At 45.6% G+C, this 14,337-nt stretch overlaps 1 protein-coding gene across 10 annotated transcripts in view; it reads right to left on the bottom strand.

The window, feature by feature from the left end:
* The window catches only part of KIF1B (kinesin family member 1B), a 143,947-nt gene that overhangs the window by 41,050 nt on the left and 88,560 nt on the right, over positions 1-14,337 (bottom strand). For 7 of the 10 annotated variants that reach the window (XM_027060460.2, XM_027060462.2, XM_027060463.2 and 4 more), the window contains 5 exons: positions 6,229-6,322; positions 5,076-5,224; positions 3,470-3,648; positions 2,359-2,496; positions 625-873 (listed from right to left, as the gene is read on the bottom strand). In XM_027060460.2, coding sequence (XP_026916261.1) covers positions 625-873; positions 2,359-2,496; positions 3,470-3,648; positions 5,076-5,224; positions 6,229-6,322 — 809 coding nt within the window. The remainder of the gene's footprint in view (positions 1-624; positions 874-2,358; positions 2,497-3,469; positions 3,649-5,075; positions 5,225-6,228; positions 6,323-14,337) is intronic. The other 3 variants (XM_053206953.1, XM_027060469.2, XM_027060467.2) reach the window with 1 other exon arrangement.

Here is a 14,337-nt window from a genome sequence, read left to right as displayed (position 1 = left end):
TATCCATTGTTGATGGTGTCAACAGATCACTTCATGAGATTCATCATAAAGCCTGTAGGTGGAATTTTAGCAGAAGCCAAACACCTAAGAGGCTCGGTGAAACTGGCCAAAGAAAGGCATCCATCTCAGACAAAAGCAAACTTCGTGTTCCTGATTCTTGTTTGCACTCAGAGAAACTAACACTCCTCCCGATTCCACTCTCGTCCTCTTGATTCCGGTTGGTGTGCCTAACCATGGACTTGCTCTGCTCTCAAGTCACCCCCACATGCTTCCTCACTCCCCTTCCTACAAAACGGAAGCATCAGAACACAGCAACACTCTTCGACCCTGTAACCTGTGACTCTTAGCTTTCACTCCTTTCAAATCCTCTGGGGTTTCGTCCTTCGGAAGGAAATTACCGGGCACTCGAAGACCAGGGGTCCTCCACTTAGAGCCCTCACACACCGCCGTGTGCTATGCCAAGCAGGCTGCGCACCTCACAAACACTGCCTGAGGGCCCGTCTCTCGCCAGACTGGCTTGTCACAGGCTGATCTGCTGAGGAGAGACCATCCAAAATTGCACAAGGAGCCTCGTTAACGCAAGAGCTGGTCCCTTTTCGCCCTTCTGACGATAACCTCACCAACCTTCCCACTAAAATGAACCATGGGGATCGGTCGTAAAACGGGTCATGCCCGTCACTGAAGAGCTCTGATCCCTCCTCCGTCCCTGCGTCAGAGCCGGTGTCGTCCACGAGCGCCTCATCCTCAAAATCCTCCATGTCGTCTTGCTGCTCGTCAGCCAGCTCAGTGACGTCGGAGTCGGCCGTGGAAAAAGTGGGGGAGGGTGTGCGGTCCGCAAGGCGCTCGTTCACACAGCCGTGGAAAATGGGGGAGCTAGGCACCAGGGAAGACGCCGACGGACACAGCCAAGGAGAGAGGAACAGCTGGTTAAACAGGAAGCTACAGGTGCCAAAAGGACAGAACCCACTGGGGAGCCAACACGGTACAAGCGAGTGGAAAAGCAAAGGGTAAAATCAGCATAAATCCTCTGGCTCAGGTGAAAGGCAACAAGGGCTGATCCTTAGAATAAGAAAAGCAAAGGAAACACACGGGTAGAAGATCTCAGGTGAATAGCGTGCTGTAAAAATGTTTCTACTTTCCAGGTCACACAAAAGATCGGCGGCCAGGCCTCAAAGGAGCCACTCAACATTTGGTGCAAAAATATGGTTTAGATCTTTACCCCGATTCCCACATCATCTCCGAGCAGAAAACAAGATGGATGGAATGGCGTACAGCAAAGCAAGTTTCGTGCCTTGCTTGGGTGAGAGGTGTTTGGCCAACTCAACTCTTGAAAAACGCTCCACTATTGGAGGAGTAGAACGGAAAGGATTTAAACTTCATTTCTACAAAATACTATGACTTTGCTCCTCCTTCATACCCAGTTCCTTTAAAACTGTCAGAAAATTTTTGCAATTAAAAAACAACTGAAATTCTGAAATCATTAAGCTAAAACTTAACATCTCTCTGCTTTTAAAATTCTAAACATCTAAGAACTTGGACTCAGTATGGATTCACAGAGGCATTATTTGTTTTCACTACATGTTGAAATTTATGTACACACAAAAGAGGCTCAAGAGGATGACCAAGGTATGTGGTTGGCTCACCCTTACAAAGGCTATCGTGAGATAAACTGCTTTAAAAAAAAAAAAAAAAAGGCAAGGACACATCGGATCGTGGAGAAGTCGCAAGCTGGTAAGCTGTAAGTCATACTGATTTTAAGCCGGGCAGGATACAGACACAGGTTTTCTTTTAAATCTGTCTCGTTCAGGGGTGCCTGAATGGTTCACTGGGAGTCCGACACTTGACTTTGTCTCAGGTCATGGTCTCACAGTTGGTGCATGGGTTCAAGCCCCATGTCGGGCTCTGGGCTGGCAGTGTGGAGCCTGCTTGGGATTCTCTCTCTCCCTCTACCCTTGCCCCTCCCCCACTCATTCTCTCTCTCTCTCTCTCTCTCTCTCTCTCTGCCCCCCCCACTCACGTTTTCTCTCTCTCTCTCTCTCCCTTCCTCCCTCCCTCTCAAAAATATATAAACTTTAAAAAATAAATCTATCTTGTTCAACTGTAAGAGGCAAGGAAGATCGTGAATTACTCTAGCCGAAAGTTGAGACTTAAATCCGCACGCTGAATAAAATGAAGGGAAATATACCAAATAATACAGTGGTTGTGTGTGAATGGATAAGATTATACATGGAACATTTTTAAATTTTTTTACACGGAGCATTTTTATACACTTTCTTTTAACTTTCTGTAATATCTGCTGAGGTTGAAACAAACCCATTCACTATTTACAAAGAAGACACCAATGAAATCATCACGTACCTTCCTACCAATTTGAACCAATGGAATCGATCATAAAATGGATCGCTGCCAGTCACGGTGGCTTCGCTTTCATCCTGGGCACCAGAGGCCACCTCACCTGCTCTGTCATACATCTCTCGCATCAAATCCAGCCTCTGCCTGCATACACACAAACATAAAGTGCACCGGGTTAATATCATGAGATTGTATTACAATCTCACTTTGGAAGCATCTTCCATGCAAGATTTAAAAACAAAACAAAACAAAAGCTGCTTCCACCATTTAATGATATTAAAAAAGAATGAAGGCCAGAAGTACAGAAACTCAAACACTCAGTATCCAAAGTGTCTGAGTCTAGACACAAGCCACCGAAAGCAAAAACATGGCTACCTAACCTGTGCTGAATTATAGGAGAAATATAGTTCAATGGTAGATGACACCTCCAATATACCCAACAGTAGAAAATATGTCATCAACTTAAATGCAAAGGAAAACTACATTATAACTTTCCTATTTTTTACTCATCATCCTCCAGAACAGAAAAGATGACTAGTTATTACATCCAAGATAGAAATAGGTATCATGAGACTGGAGCATTGAAAACGTAAGAGGGGCACCTGGGTGGCTCAGTCGGCTGAGCGTCTGACTTCGGCTCAGGTCATGATCTCACAGCTTGTGAGTTCGAGCCCCACGTCAGACTCTTGTGCTGACAGCTCAAAGCCTGGAGCCTGCTTCGGATTCTGTGCTCCTCTCTAGCTCTGCCCCTCTCCTACTCATGCTCTGTCTCTCTCTCTCTCTCTCTCTCTCTCTCTCTCTCTCTAAGAACAAACATTAAAAAACAATAAAAAAAAAAATGTAAGAGGGTCTATGGAGGGACAATTTAGGTCATAGCTACAAATGACAAAGGTGTCAGAGTGGGATCCACTCACTTAGAAGAAAATGGATGGACAGTAAATGTCACAACGACATTTTAAATCTTGCATGGAAGATACTTCCAAACCATCCGGAACCACAGAAAAGGATGCAACGGTGACCTCCTCACAGAACGGAGAGTCTGAGGGAGCCCATCCGAGCAAGTCACTATTATTCCCTAAATAAAACAACACCTCCTTCATGAGGAATGTTTCCATACTTGAGTTTCTCCAAAGACCAATAATGTGTCGCTCCATTCTTCAGATCCTGCACTTCTACCGCCACCACCGTCCGCGGGAAAGGCCTGTCGTCGTGAGTTTTTTCCACCTCAGTGGGCAGTAGCTCCGGAGGCAGAGGGGAGTACAAGGTGTCGGTCAGCAGCACGAACTGGAACTGCACCTACGGGAACGGAGTAAGCCACGCAAATGCCTCCGCGTTTTCAGCAAGTCAGCTTCAGAAACAAGGCGACAGAATCACGCCCCACGGGGCAGAGGTCAAGCGAGCAGCAGGTGCTCAACAAACAGCTTGCGATCAACGGGGGAAAATACGGCCACTTGTACATTAGCCGCAGAGAACCATCCTAATGTCAAATGAAGCTATTTCCAGACTCTGTTTTCCTGCCCTGGCCCGGTGTGTTCACACAAACTAAAACCTCAGTGCACGTACCTTTGTTGACTGAGTGAAGACTCTTGAGAACGTACACAAGAGAACAAAGGGGGGGTACCTGCGAGTCTGTCTCGAGCGCCCCACAGAGCGGGGGTAGAAGCGTCACAGCTGGCTTTCCGTTTGAAATTCCAGGGTCACAAGCGCTACTCTTAAAAGTGTTCACTGTATGGTAAGTGCTTTTCAAGCACCATGTCATTTATTTCTCGCTACTGCCCCGCGCTTTCGCCTACAAATATTAATGACATCTAAGACACAGTCTGTGCCTTCATTTTGTCTACTTGAAGAGAGGAGATAAATAATTACAAAATGAAATGGGTTGCTGAGATTGTGAATGAAGAAGACATCTTATCCCTATTTTACAGAACCAGACGATAGCCCTCGGGGAAGAGACTGAATCTCCCCAAAGCCGGGCAGTCTGTGCTCTCTCCTGCCATGTGACACTGCCCACCCCCCATCACCTTGAGGCCCCCAGGCCGTCCGGCGGTGGCACATACAGTGGGATTCAGCACGTGAATCGGAGATGCGGTGTGACGGTTCAGTAATGAGGAAGATCGGGAACATTTATCGTCTTTTACCAAGTCCAAGAGCTATTCCAGCTCTTAACATGTCCTCACTGTTTCATCCCTCACAAAACCCTAGACGGCAGGGGCTGCTGCCAAGCCCATTTTATGGATGAGGAAACGGAGGCACAGGGCCGTCAGAGTCAACGCAACCAGGAGAGCTGGAATTGGAATCCAGCCGGCTGAGGGCAGAGCGCTTGTCCACTGCACAAAGCTGCCTCTCACACCCTAGAGGAGGAGGGGCACTTAGGACTTGCAGCTGTAAATGTAACGGCAGAGAACTAAAAGCAAATTGAGAATTTCAGAAGCGCAAGAGTAGCTTTCTCCTACTAACATGTTTCCCTAGCTCTTGTCGGAATATAGTCTCCTCTGTAAACAAGCTAGAAAACATGTTCTTTTAAAGATGTCATGTAATAAATATTTAATTAGTACCTACTACGTTCCAGGCACATATGTAAAAGAAAGGCACATATAAACCTGTTTCATAGCAAAAAGCAGCTGAGTTCACCCAAGGGAAAGGTCAGCCCAAGACTGGGAGCCACGAACCCCCTCGGACTCAGCTGTGTCTCCGGACGACCCATGTTCTCCCGCCCTCCGTACCTTCTTCTTCAGTTCCACACTGATGGCGTTGGCCTCCTTCAGGTAAACAGCATTGCCCCAGAGTAAGTCCCTTAATGAAGTAAACTGGTGAGACTTCCATTTCCGGAAGGCCCACTGGGCCAGCTCAAATTCATGTTGTGTCCAAGGGACTGAAAGGGCAAACGAAGCGTGATTAATGGTGATCTCCTAACTATGTAGCAATTACATCTCTCCTCTACCTCATCTCTCTTATCAAGTTAAAGTATTGTCCAGTTTTTCTCCATTCACTTGCTTTTGTCTTCTTCTTGTCGGTAACGCTTACTAAATTCTGCTGATATTGTGAAGGTAGCATATACATTTCAGAAAACTTAAAAAAATCCTGCTATTTAAAACAGTATGGGGGCACCTGAGTGGCCCAGTCAGCTAAGCGTCTACTCTTTTGATTTCGGCTCAGGTCATGATCTCACAATCCGTGAGATCGAGCCCCGCGTCGGGCTCTGTGCTGAGCGTGGAGCCTGCTTGGGATTCTCTCTCTCTGCCCCTCCCCTGCTCAGGCCCGCACTCTTTTAAAATAAATAAACAAACATCAAAAAAGTAAATAAAGCAATGTATTAAAGAAATATACTTCAAAAAAATAAAAAACAAAAAATAAAAAAAATTTTAAAAAAGAAAAGAAATACACTTCCTTTAAAAAAATACACGTATCTATTATAGGGCTTATAATAAAGAAAAGTCCTCCAGTATACCGTGCAACTTCATGTGTATCTATTTTTCTTGCTAGTACAGGAAGCAAAAAGGTCAAAATTTTACTTCACTATTAAAAAATGAATTTAGTACATAGAGTTCCTTCAAAGTTAATTTATCTGCAACCTATACATGAACTTCATATATACAGTAATACGAAACATATATGTAAACTGCCCAAGAGATTTTTGTGAAGACCAAGCTGAGAAATCTTGTGCCCCGGGGAACACTGCCAGCCCCGCTCCCACGTCAGAGAGCACAGTCTGTAGAATGGAGAGTCTCTTGAATCACCTTTACACCGGCTCGGCAAAATATCAATAAATGGTAGGGTCACCTATGATCAAATCCAGCTTTGACCCCAAAAAAGGGTTAATCTGATAGTACAGATCCAAAAGATCTACAGTAGGAAGTTTCCATCTCTAGATTTCACCTTCTTCCTCCTCCTCCTCCTCTTCCGTTGTCTCGGCAGCGAGGGAGCGGGTCTCAACTTGCTTCTGCAAGGCCTGCAACTTACTCTCATAGTCCTGGATGAAAACAGAGGAGAGGACATGTAGGAGAGGGGGGAAGTGGAGGGAGGGCAGGAGAGATGAGCGCAGTATTGGTGAAAGCAGAGAGAGCAGAAGATAAAAGAAGACGGAGGCAGGGAGCGACAATAAAAAGACAGACACAGAAATACATGGGAAAAACCCACAAAACACACAAGATGGTGTGTAAAGGCTAAGTGCTGAGGAAAGCTAACGGCAGTCTCTCTCTATTCCCTCAGACACAAGAGTTCTTTATGCGGGGCTCAGGTCCAGATGGGGGGGATTTCGAGGGGGAGAAACGCAGGTGCCCCTTAAATTTATTCAACAGTAGTACTTAAGTAGTACCTTCACACATCAAGGAATCCCAGGGAAAAACAATACTGGAAAATTCACCAGTATCACCAACAATTCTGATTATCTAGCTGTTTGGATGGGAACTATGGACTCTGAAGCTCTCTGTGGATGAAATATTATTGTCTTTGCAGCTGTACGATGTGGCCTTCAGGTAACCAAAGGATCACAGTGCTATTAGAACCAAAATAATCTATAGATTGTATTTATTCAAGAAAGATATTCTAAAATATACTATTATGATACAAAACATATTATTGTAATACACATCAGATTTATCCTCCACTTCTCCATCTACTCCATGTGTTCTCGGTGAGGGCGGTATCACCCTGAAGAGGGCAAAGAATGGCTTCTGAAGGATACAAAAAAAATCTTACTTTTTATATATAAAGCACAAATGTATACACGGCATGTAAACAGATGTACTTAGGTATCTGAGATTAAAATTTCACGGTGGGGAGAGATTAAGGAAAAAGTGTCTAAAAAGGTTCCTTGGAGCGTTAACTTTAAAAAGTTTGTGTTGCAGGGGCACCTGGGTGGCTCAGTCGGTTAAGTGTCCAATTCTGGATTTCGGCTCAGGTCATGGTCTCGTGGTTCGTGGGTTCAGGCCCCACTGGGCTCTGTGCTGACAGTGTGGAGCTTGCTTGGGATTCTCTCTCACTCTCTCTCTCTCTCTGCCCCTCCCCTGTTCTCTCTCTCTCAAAAAATAAACTAAAAAAAAAAAAACCAAAAACAACAACCAAAAAACAAATTTAAAAAGCTTGTGTTATTTGAAAAAGCAGAGACCTTCACATAATAAAATACCATATCGTAGCATAAGCATAGCATTTTAAGATCTACTACTTGGATTTCCTGCTTTCTTGGAGTGACCCAATTACAGGCTGTCATGAGACAGAGGGTTTAGGTATGACCATGTACTGTTGTCAAACAGAGCTCTCCAAGTCACAAGTCAAATATCCTATTCAGTATGAAGGACCACTGAAAGCCTCCTAGCAAAGTCTATTACAAAAGGAGCTTCCAATGGCGATGCTAAGGAGGATGTAAATATTCCCAAGGCTCATCATTTATCACTTAGAGTCACAAAGGAAGCGTTGTCTCTTTAGTGGAGCTGGCAGTGAGCAGGAGCCAGCGACACAGCATCACAGATATCAAAGCACACTTTTTAGCAGACTATATACTGTGGCGAAAAAAAATTAAGCTTGCAGGTAAAAGTGTGGCTCCTGGCACCTGTTCTTACTAGTCTTAAAATTCTGGGCAAGCTAAATCCTCTCTACACCTCATTTTGTCATTTTTAAAATGATCTGCCTCCCACACAGGACTGAAGGAAGGACCAAATGATGAACCATTTAAAACCAAATGTGAAAGTCCTCTTAATTGATCACACACACAATCAAAATGACAGGTAATGCTTTAAAAAATTTATTTTCTAAGTATATCTAGTACGCAGATCTTGGTTCTAAATACCAGTCCCCACTAAAAGGAACCAGGGCTCCTTGGGAAAACAACAGATTCCAGGTTTGAAGGAAAGTACAGGTGAGCCCAGAGTGTCTTGTGCGAGAAAGGATGGAAGTACTCAAAGACTGATGGGGCCATTTCTAAAGGACACAGAATCCCACTGGCAGGTAAATAATAGTAACAGAAACACAATACAGCACACTGAATATAAAAGAAATCCATGAGTCCACAGTGATACTGAAAGGGGGGGGGGGGAAGGAGCTCCTTTTTTGGGGGAAAAAAGCCAGTTAATAAATAAATGCAAAGGGATTGACAATTAGAAAATCACTACATCGCAACCTCAGATGTAGTAACTGAGTCAAGGCAAGAATCATTAAGAAATGCTAACACAATGGAGTGAAAGGTGGATGGAGAACAGAATCGTCACAGAATCCCAAGGGCTACCCTAGATACATATGTGTTAATAAGGAAGAGAAAGAGCTGGGAAATGTCACATTAAATTGATTAAACTTTAACGTTACTGATAATCGAACAATTTGACATTTTGTCTACCCATACGATGTGAGGGAAGTACACAGTGTCACCTTGACAGCATTCTTATCAAAAATGCTTAACTTAAATCTAATCTTGAGGAAAGAATCAGACAACGCCACACGTAGCCGAGACTACTGAAAAATACCAATGTAATGAAAGAGAAGAGAAATATCATAACCAAAGGTAATATACAAGCTTCGCTTGGATCTGGGATTAAAACACACACATACTTCCAACACTTATATTTTTTAGACAATTAGGAAAACCTGAAACCGGGCAGTCTGCTACACAGTAGTGAATCAGTATTAAATTTCTTGGCTAGGTTAATGGTGTTAAGAGAATGTCCTTGATTTTAGGAGATACACGTGACAGTATCTGAGGGGTAAACTCCATGGTGCCTGCAACTTATTTTCAAATGATTCAGAAAAGAGAATACACAAATACGGGTATACGAAGATTCATTGCACTAGCTTTCCTTTTGGTATGTTTGAAATATTTCAAAATAAAAGGCTACTTTCTTCCCCCTTAGAAAACCTCTCTGTTCTGTGAAGACCCTTTCAGTGAAAAGAGGAAGATGGCCAGTTTACCTAAAAATCCTCAGGTGGAAAACATGTTACTATTTTATCTTGTGGACTTTTTTTCTTGTTTTTCATTTCCCCCTGCAACTTTTTATTATAGTAAAATGCACAGAACGTAAAATTTGCCGTCTGAACCATTTTTAAGCAAACAGTTCAGTGTTGTGGAGGGAGTACATTCACACTGTTGTGTTACCACCACCATCCGTCTCCAGAACTCCTTCCACCTCGCACAACTGAAACTCCACACCCACTAAACACTAACTCCCCACTCTCCCTGTCCCCCTCCCCTGGCAGCGACCATTCCACTTTCTATGATTTCAACTACTTTAAGTGTCCCATGTAGATAGTTCCTTCTTGTGGAATCACACAATTCTGGCTGTTAGTGACTGGCTTGTTTTTGAGATTTCCTTCAAAAATCAGTTTACAAGCTGGCCAAACTGCCGATAAAAACAAAATCCTTAGAGTCTGACAGTTAAGGTATGAGGGAGACCTTCCCTGAAGGCTCTAGTGGCAGTAAAGTGGACATAAAAAGGTCTCCTGTAACACTATGGGCCTAGAACTCTGATTGTATTTTGACTCGGGAGAATCTCTATCAGCAGCAGATAGGCCGAGTATCAATACTATTTCCTGAACTGGCCCTCCTCTTCCCCAAACCAGGCTGTATATGAGCTTCCAACAAGGACACTTTGCAAGTCATCAGAAAAACTCTAAGTATTGGATTTTCCTCCAACAAATGGAGAGAGAGATTGGGATGCTATTGTTCTGTTGACTTCAGGGTGAAAACTAGGAGAATTATGGAAAGCCCACCACATAATATCTTTTAGCAGTAGCCTTTTGTGTTTGTAAGAATTCCTAACTGGTTAAATATACCCAGTATATGTAAATGTATCCAAGGCACTACACACTGGCTATTCCCCCTACGAGAATGTTCTCTCTCTCCTGCCCGTCCTTCTTTTTAAGCTTACTTTGTGCCAGCAACTGTTCGTAATGTTTTTGCATAAATTATCTGAATCTTCCTAATAACCCTGAGGATGGTACTACTGTCACCCTCATGTTAAAGAAGAAAAAGGCATTAAAAAGTTAAGTAATTTTATAAAGAGCGGAGTCGGCAAGCACGGATATGGGATTTGAACTCAAGCAACGGGACTCCAGGGCACGGTCCTTTCACCACTACCCTCTCCTGCTACATGCAGGTGCTAGGAATATAGTGGTCAATGAGACAAGTCTCCCTGGGGAGGGAGAGACAATCAATAGTAAACAGACACAAGATACACCCTGGTTTTGGTGGAGAGAAGTACTATGAAGGAAAACAAAGGCTGGCAGATAGGTAATAGGGAGGAGAGAAGGGCAGGAGGAAGACTTTTAGATTAGGTGGTCAGGGGACGTCTCTCTGTAGGGACCACCTTTAGTCAGAGATCTAAGCAGGCAGGCTGAGATCTCTGAGGGCAGTGGTGGTGGGGGGGAATCCCAATCAAAGTAGAACTAACGGCAAGTACGATGGTCCTAGATGGAAAGGAGGACCTTTCCTTGTTTTAAGGAGAAACAAGGAAACCTGGGTGGGTGGAGTGGAGGAGTGAGAAAGCAGTTGTGAAGGAGGCAGACAGGGACTGGGTGATGGACGGCCTTACAGGACATGGTAAGGACTGTGGATTTCATTCTGGGGGAAGCCACTGGGCAGTTTGGAAGCTGGGAAGTAACAGGGGTCTAGCGTATGTTTTAACGTCACTCTCTGTGGAGAACAGCCTGGGACGGCAGTCATGACGCTGTCCCGGCAATGTTGAGGGAGATGGTGGTAGGGGGTCCAGGGGGTCAGCAGTAAAGGTGGTTATCAGAGAACGGGGCTGGGGTATGCTTCACGGGTAGAGGAAGTATGACCTACTGATGATGTGGTCATGGGGTGTGAGAACAAAAGGAGAAACTGAGGACGGCGCTTGGGATTTGGCCTGAGCTGATTGCTCCAGTTTAGATAGGTTAACCGTCAGATGCCAGTCAGCTATGAGGTTGTCAGGTCATAGCTGTGTGTGGCATCTTCAGGTCAGGGCAGAGGACTGAGAGAACACCACTGGATTTATCACCACCACTGTGGAGATCTTTGGTGGCCCTGAGATGAGTGGCTTCAGTGGGGTGACATGGGACAAGAGTCTGACTACAGAGTGAGTTCACGCAAGAATGGGGAGAAGAAACAATAAAAGGAAATAACGGGGGGGGGGTGGACGAGTGGGACATTACAGAGCACTCTCTGCAGGCACATTTCTACAACAGGCAGCAGAGAAATGCAGTGGAGGCTCTCGGGCAACATGGTGTGTTTTGAAAGTGGTGAAATGAAGCCATGCTCGAATGAAGATGTACAAGAGAAGGGCTGAATGTACAGGGAGTTAGTTCTTGAGAAGGTGACGGAAGATGGAGTGCAGGGAAAATGGGCGGGGCTCGGGGAGGAGCCAGGCCAGTTCATCCACCAACAGGAGGGAAGGATGCACGACGGATGCATGCAGAACCAGAAGTGGGTAGAAAAGCAGGTTTTCTTAAGATCGCTTCTTTTTCTCAGGGTAGCAACACAGAGGTCATCAGATGAGAGCAAAGGAAAGGCCGCCTCTCCTTCCCAGAGTCTCCTGGTGGTAAACTTCCAGAGCATCTTACATTTTTCCCTCCTAGCATTTGTCACGAGCCTGCCGTATAACTACTGGTGTGACTGTTCGTCTAAGGGCTGTCTCATCCACAACTGTGAACTTCCTGAGAGCGGGGAATCTGTCGTTGACCATGGGATCACCAGCATCTGGCACGTACCTGTCTTCTAGATCAGTTACGGACTCACGCACTAAGCTTCCAGTGGAAGTTCCCCCAAGACGACCATCTTCTAGATCAGGATTGGCAAACTACAGCCTAGGGGACAAATCCGGTCCACCGCCTATGTTTTGTACATAGAGTTTTACTGGAACATGGCCACGTCCATTCCTTTGCTGCTATTCAGCTACAACAGTAGAGATGAGTGGTTGCAACAGAGACCGTTGGGCCCACAAAGCCTAAAATATTCACTATCTGGTCCTTTACACAGTAAGTCTGCCAACCCCTGTTCTACATCAGTGGTTCTCAGACGTGGGTGCTGGTCCAGCCTCGTCAGCATCACCACCGCCTGGGAACTTATCAGAAATGCAGATTATCAGGTCCCACCCCAGACCTCCTGAATCGGAAACTCTGGAGGTGGGGCCCAGGAATCTGTGCTCTTCCAAGCCCCCAGGGAGTTCTGATGCACACTCTCATTTCCGAACGGCTCTTCTGGCTCTTCTGGACGAGGTGTACAGATGAAAGGTGGAGCCCACAAGACAGATAAGGAACTTATTCCAGGTGAGTTTATACTCCCACTCGAGAACCAAACAGGCACAAAGGACTGTAGGTCATCATTATCAAAACTGTGAGAGCCGGCCTGGGGTGGGGAGGAGGGTCTGGGGCAGGGAAAGGACATGTGAGCGCAGATCTGGAAGAGGAGCTAAACATGTCGAGGAAGGATTTCAGTCTTGAAGAAGTGCAAGAGCCCAAGGGGGGAACAAACTCGGCACGTTCAGGGGACAAACAGTCCAAAGTGCTTGCGGTGTGGGAATGTTACAAGATGAAGTCAGAGAGGCAGGCAAGCGGCCAGAACATGGAAAGCTTTGTGGGCTATGGTAAGAAGTTCAGATTTTAAAGCACAAGGGGAAGCCACCAGAGACTACTGATACGATCTGATGTTTGTTTCTACAAGATGATGCTGGTTGCTGTGTGGACGGTGGCTTAGGGAGTCCAGGACGGAAGCAAAGAGACAAGTTAGGAGGCCGCTGCAGCACTCCCAGGAAGAGAGGACGGTGCCACACTGGAGCATCTCTGAGGAGGTAGCATTTAGGGTGCAAACAAGGTCACCATTCCGGGGGTTCTGGTTAGGTCTGTCTTTGACACTACAGACTCGGCTCCTTTTGCTAATATTACCTTCCTCTTCTGATAGCAGATTATAATTAGCAAGCACTAGCCGGAAGGGAGAGATCCACATCCCGTGTCAACCCCTAAATTTGCTCACCACCTGTAGCACCATGAGGACGCAGCCCCAGACCTCCCCCTCCAGGGATCCCACGACACCTACTCTTAGGCCTGAGTGGCTCCTATTTTCTCCCAGTCCCCCAGTATCCTCTTGGTCTCATTTACTTTCCAACCACGATCCAAGTGAGAGCATTCATCACCTTTCAGGTTGTATACGCAGGTTTATCCCATCCACAGACTGATCTGTTTGCTGATTCTACCTCCAGTAGTCTATCAGAGTCTTTCCCTCTCTCCACCGTCCCTGCCTTTGTTTGGAAAGCTTCGTTTCTCATTTAGTCCGTGCAGCAACTTCCGAACTGGAGCACTGGGCTCTGAATTTGCCTCCTTCCAACCCAAACTTGAATCATTTCTAAAAGGTGGATCTAATCACGCAGTCTCCCTGTATAAAATCATTTGGTAGCTTTCTATCACACTCAAGATAAAATGCCCACCTCTGAGCATGCCACGACCTGGCCCTTCCCCCTCCCCAACCCCCTTCCTCTCTTACCCCTCCCTGATGCACAGCTGCTCTTCTGACCGCCTCAAGCTGCTCGCAGTCCCCCTGGACCTGACAGGCTTCCTCGCTCACCCTGCCATTGTTCACTTGGGAGAAATTCCCAGTTGTGCTTTGGGACGCTGCCCTGGACTCAGGGCCGCCTCCTTCAAACACCTTTCCCCACTCTACCCTTGCGCACACGACTATCACTAAGCACATCATACTGCACTGGGATCGGGTGTGTCGCCCTAGAAATGATCAGGTCTTGGCCACTTTTCCACCAGTTTGTCCAAGAGCAGAGAAATACAAAGTACTGTAAGGGGCAGAGTATGAGGCCAGAAGCAGACCAATCCAAGTATAGTATTTTTCTCAAGTTCCAAACTTCGTATTAAAAACTTACGGGGGAGAAAGAGCCTCGTGTGGGTTTTGTATTCTACTCCGTAATAATACACGATTGTGCTGTTCTTCAATATAAAAAAATAGTATCACGTCCACAGGATCATTAAGACTGACGGCCCACTCCAGAAAACTGTTCCGCTTCGTCCTGTGTCCCTTCT

The sequence above is a fragment of the Acinonyx jubatus genome, chromosome C1 (assembly GCF_027475565.1).
Source record: "Acinonyx jubatus isolate Ajub_Pintada_27869175 chromosome C1, VMU_Ajub_asm_v1.0, whole genome shotgun sequence".
NCBI lineage: Eukaryota > Metazoa > Chordata > Mammalia > Carnivora > Felidae > Acinonyx > Acinonyx jubatus.
The sequence above is the reverse complement of the archived record's forward strand: the minus strand, read 5'-3'. Positions and strand labels throughout refer to the sequence as shown.